The sequence below is a fragment of the Ochlerotatus camptorhynchus genome, unplaced genomic scaffold, assembly GCF_037179485.1.
Source record: "Ochlerotatus camptorhynchus isolate MF236.1 unplaced genomic scaffold, CSIRO-AGI_Acam_v1.1 ptg000267l, whole genome shotgun sequence".
In the NCBI taxonomy this organism is placed as follows: Eukaryota; Metazoa; Arthropoda; class Insecta; order Diptera; family Culicidae; genus Ochlerotatus; species Ochlerotatus camptorhynchus.
The window spans coordinates 2,506,600-2,511,963 of NW_027040757.1; the positions used below are offsets into that span (position 1 = coordinate 2,506,600).

At 43.8% G+C, this 5,364-nt stretch overlaps 1 protein-coding gene across 1 annotated transcript; it reads right to left on the reverse strand.

The window, feature by feature from the left end:
* Positions 1-1,245: 1,245 nt before the first annotated feature.
* LOC135705452 (uncharacterized) lies at positions 1,246-5,095 on the reverse strand. Its single transcript, XM_065227204.1, has 3 exons — positions 3,542-5,095; positions 1,653-2,002; positions 1,246-1,393 (listed from the first exon to the last, which is right to left on the reverse strand). Exons 1-3 carry the CDS (start codon positions 4,673-4,675, stop codon positions 1,246-1,248), a joined length of 1,632 nt encoding a protein of 543 aa, XP_065083276.1. The 5' UTR covers positions 4,676-5,095.
* Positions 5,096-5,364: the final 269 nt, after the last annotated feature.

Below are 5,364 nucleotides of genomic sequence, written 5' to 3' on the forward strand. Positions count from 1 at the left end.
ATCATTTCGGAAGAGCTCACCTGGGAAGTGGCAAACGTAGACACACACACACACACATATGCATACACACATGCACTGATGATCACGTGAGGTGAGAGAATGATTGACCCGGTCAGACTGGGTGCGGTTGGTTGGACAAAGTTTTCAACCGGTACCGGAATCATGGGGTTTTAGGAAAGTTCTGCCAAAGACATCCGGATAATGAGTTGGATTCCGAAGTTTTGTGGAAAAGTGTAATTAGGTGTCTTTTTGTGTTTATGGCACGGTGGAGAACCGGATGGAAACTACTGTGGTTCTTTCAACTAGGTGGCGGTAATGGTTATGGTGTAAGTTGTGTGATTGGAATTGTTGTTGGAAATAAATGGAAGTAACGGGGTGTACCTGTTTATTGAAATGATGCTTTTGGGTTCAAAGTGATTCAAGCTATGGTAATTTGAGAAGAGAGTAGGCTGAGATTGAAAGCTGACATGTTTAATTTTCGCTACGTAATCGACTCTGCACACTGTTCCGAAACACGGCATGGCACACTATTCGGCTCTTTAGGACAAACGTTGACAAGTAGGATACAATCGACATTATATAAAACGGCATCACTGTCGAGAGTTGACGTTTTGCCAATCGTTGCTAAGGTAGATTTCTTTGTTTACTGCATTGGGCTTCACATTGGGTTCGGATTCCAAGGAAAAATGCTGTGAATATTGCCTGCACCTGTCTGCACCATGAAACTAAGTTTAGCTCATCAGAGTCGTAGCGAAAATTCCAGCGGATCGTTGTTTCGTCCAGAATAGCTTCACACCAACAGAGTTCTTCCACACCATGGTTGGTTGAGAGGGTCAATACGACAGTCAAGATGACCAAAATGAGTTCCCTCCAGCAACGGTTCGTCAATTGCCTGTAAAATCATCCAATACGACGGTACGTTGCGGAATGCGATCGGCGAACTCAATGGACAAAAATCCTCTGAACGACGACAATATTGTTCCAGCTGCTGAGGATTTTTGTTTTGTTTTACAAGATTTTTATGCAAAACGAACGATAAAGAAAAAAAAATCATATCATAGGGGGAGTGTGTGATAGTTTTTGTATTTCGGCCAAGGGGTAAGTCACTCAGCACAGTGTGCCGAAAGTAGATTCGGCACAGCTTGGACACATCCTTCGGCACAATCACGTAGGCATTGAATTGTTTATTAAACTCCAACCCGATGGCAAAACCAAACGTCTTAGCTTGGGATCCTCTTTCTTGGCCTAATCCATTCCGACATCGAAAACCTTCGAGAGCTTCTTGCCCGGAATCATCACTTTCAGCAGTTCCTCTTCCAGATTGAGCAGAAAGGTGTAGTGCTTCTGAATCGTTTCCGTCGGATTGACCAGCAACGTTCGGATGACATTGGAGCTGAGGACTTGTAACGCGCACCCAGAGTACAGATGATCGATCCGAAGTGCAGATAGTTCTTGTCGCTGAATGCACTGAACTTAAAGCTGTAATTGCCACCCAACTGGATAATAGTTGTCCAACTAGTTGGTATCCACACTGGAGACGTACCTTTTGCCGTCAGAGCCGGCTCGACACCCTCCGACAGTTTGACATGTTTTACTTTCTTATAAGCATCGATAATCTCCATGATGTGATCCTTGAGGTACTTGTTGAATACGACATGCTGGTGATAGCCTCGGAGTCCTCTTTGGAGCACATGATGCACCCGATTGGGACGCTGATGTCCACCGTGTCGAAGCTCTTGTCCTTGATGAAGGCTCGCCACGATTCACAGAATTCACCCGGAAAGCTGCCCTTGGAGAAGACGCCCAACGTTTTGCCTTTGTCGTTATTATCCCAAACCAACAGTTTCACCGACGGAATGCCCTCCTCACCGTCCTGAGGAGGGCATTTTCCGATATGCTTCAAGAAGTCGATCTTCTTCTTGCTAGTCAGGGAAAAGATGAACTTTTCGTACAGCACCGTAATCGTATCGTATCGTATTGATTGCAAACCAAAACATTCAAGCTGTCAAAAATGCCGGGTTGCCAAATATACCATAAAATTCGCATCTTACAAAAAAAAAATCTCAGCTTGCTCTATGACCGGCAATGCCGGCACAATCGGCACACCTGCAGCACACTGAGAAAAATGTTGACCCAAGATTGGTGTGCGGAATGACCTACCCCTTGATTTCGGCCTGGTTTGAATCCCGGTCTTGCCAAGGGTCTTCCGGGATGAAAAATTTATCGTTTTCTCCAACGGTTTTCCTTAGGTATCCTTGCCAGTCATTGGTTTCAATTGGTATGAACTTCGATGGGAAATCTACAGGACATTATATGAATGTACATACAAGTCCCAGTACTTATTGGGGGATATCGATACACAATTAACCCCAAATATTCCATCAGATCTGGAAGATTGCCTTAGCGAAACAGTATAGGATTCATAGGAACAGATCAGTGCAATCAAAAATGCAATTACATTCTATTTCGTGAGTGCACCCCATCACCAACGTTTGTATCACCTTGGTCTAATGTTGTGTTGTAATTAGGTTTCAAGTGTACAAAAAGCAATCTTTCAGTGATTTGATGTATTTTGACGCTGCTATTGGAACAATTGGAGCTATCTGGCTCAATATTTGATGTGATCCATCAATTTAGTAATAATTAAATTTATTCCAGGACATAAGGGGCAGGGTCATAATGAACACCTTAAGGGAAAATACATTTTATGAGTGTAAAATACCCGTAATTGTCGGAGATAAATAGTCAAACCTCAAATAATATCCATATACTATACACTCCAATCGTTTTCAGCAATAAAATAGTGAATTTAAGTCTGTAAAAACCATTTGAAAACTTCTTTGTAAACCGGGTTGGTGGATGGGGTACGGGGCGAAATGAACACCCTTATGGGGCATAATGGACACCTTGCTAAAAACTGGATTAGACTCAGAAATTGACTCTATAACATAAGTACATACCTACGCGAACATGTCCCCATCCCTCCCACATACATACAACCCTCACACACACACATACACACACATACATACATACAAAAACGAGAACATAGGGGAGACATTTCTTAAGCTTTACTTCGTATAGGTCAATAAGCAACTTCAAAAGAGTATGTAGAATAAGTTCAATTGGTATAGGGGGTCTAATAGAAAATGCTCATGATTAACTACCTTAACAAGAGGTGCTTACATACCGAAAAGTGCCCTGGAAAGTAAGTAGTAATTGAATCACGGCAATTGATTGACATGATGAGAGCCCGATTCTAAAACTATTATTGAAACTATGATTGACAGTGGGGTCAGTTTAGTAAGTTTTTAAATAAAACTAATCATATTTCAACCAAAACAGTAACAGATTTTTATTTAATTCAATTCAATTTCATTGGCGAACACATCTCTGGTGATTTTACCGAAATAAAGAAAATAAAACCAATTCATGAACAATCACATAATAAAGATTAGCTACAAATTGATGACTTATTGAAAGGCACACGAAGGGCAGCGAGAGTCCTGGCATTCATGGAACCACAAGCAGCACTTGGAACATTTGATCCAATCCTGTCCTTTGTCAGAAGAACTGAAACAACAGCCACATACTTCGTTTTAGTTTGATTGCTCTTTCCTTTCGGACGTCCTCGTTTGCGTTTGGGTGTTTGGGCATCACTGTTAGAAATGTGTCTTGTTTCAGCTTTGATCGCCTTCTTTAGCTGATCAATATCCTTCAATGCCTGCGATGACTTCAACTCATTTCGACTGGGGCTTGAGGTTATGTTTCGAGCTTTCTCCCTCTTTCGTCCACCGCCAACTTTCCTGGTAACTGTTTTCGGTTGCGGTAGGATTTCCGCAGGAGACACTTTGAAGATACTTCGGACAGACAAACCGGCTGGAACATTCGAATCCAACGGCGCCAAAGTAGCTTTCGGAGTCAGCATGTTGTTAGCATCCACTTTTACAATCCCTTTTGGAGCGATATTTTCCTTTTCGTTTGACAGTGAATCGTTGATATCTCCTACCTCATTGTGCATTCGCGAAGGTCCTGCTTCAGTATCGGCTGCGTTGGATTCAAGAGCTTCGTCACCAAGTTCATTGTTTGAACGATCGGTTTCTGGGTCTGCTGGAAGAACGTCCGTTACGTCAGCCGGCGCAAAATCATTATCGTTGAAGATAAACCGGTTCAGCGGAAAAATTCCTGCCTTACGGAATCCGTTTACACCAATAGCCGCGTTAGAAGTCTTTATGAAAGCCGAACCGAAAAGCCGGCTGATTTCGTTCAGGGTGACAACCATACCAGGATTGCATTTGAGGAAACTCTCCACTTCCTTCGAGAAAGCCGTCTTGAGAGGCCCCATGTAGCTTATGTCGAGAGGCTGTAGTTTGTGGTTGCAATGGGGGGGCAAGCACACGACTGTCACACGGCACTCACGCGCTCTTTCAATAAAGCCAAGGTTCTTCGTATGCGAAGAATGACCGTCCAAAATCAAAAGAACCGGGTTATCAGCTGTTGGACGCGTGTGCTTTAGAAAATGCTCGAACCAGGTGTTGAATTCTTTCACAGTCATCCAACCGGAAGAGTTGCAGACAAATACCGTGTCTGGTGGAGCACCATCCATAAGACTGTTAGTCAAACGGGCCCTAGAGAATTTCATCATAGGTGGCAGTATTTGTTCCGTTGCTGACATGCAAATGCTTGCAGTGGAAAGTAGCCCTCATTCCGCCGATGTCACAGCTCCTGCCTGTCGTCGGCCTTTCAAGGCAAACACTTTCGAACGTTTCGTTTGCACCTAAGAATACAAAATGAGTACATCGTCCATTTCACGATGCAGTACATCGAAGAAGTTGTCGACCGCTATCTTGTTGAATGCTTGCAACATTGCAGCTGAGGTAGCCTCAGGAGTACGGAGTGAGAGTTTGGGATGACGCTTCCGAAAACCGTGAAGCCAATCCCAACCAGCCAGCTGTGTCTTCGTATTGAAAACATGTGCTTTCCCGTTGCGTTCGGCCAGCTGGAAGGCAAGGCTCCGGATGTCGCGGGTGGTAATTCCGTAGCATCGAACCTCAAAGTCCAAAATGTGGGCCATTGAAACAGCTTCCTCGGCAGGTATGAAAACTGTTTTGAATGAGCCGATTTGCTTCACCTCCTAGCCCAGTACTTCTGCAGTTTTCAGATAGCGGATCAGCGTAGGTCTTGGAATTCCATGGTCCTTGGCTGCTCGTTTGATGGACGTTCCACTCCGGCGGACAGAATCTATGGCCGCTTCCATGGCCGTTTTGGACCACTGCTGCCTTCCCGATTGTCTTTTGTAGTCTTCTGATTTCCAATTTTTCATATATTTTGGTGGTTAAAAGGGGATATCAACTGTTCTATTGA

Bases quoted from the DNA above. Each gene is read 5' to 3' on its own strand.
- LOC135705452 (XM_065227204.1), bottom strand. From the start codon at position 4,675: ATGTCAGCAACGGAACAAATACTGCCACCTATGATGAAATTCTCTAGG. The intron at 2,003-3,541 runs GTTCCAAGTGCT...CATTTTTGACAG, and splicing joins AGGACAGGATTGGATCAAAT to CTTGAATGTTTTGGTTTGCA. The intron at 1,394-1,652 runs GTATTCAACAAG...ACAAGTCCTCAG, and splicing joins GAGGCTATCACCAGCATGTC to CTCCAATGTCATCCGAACGT.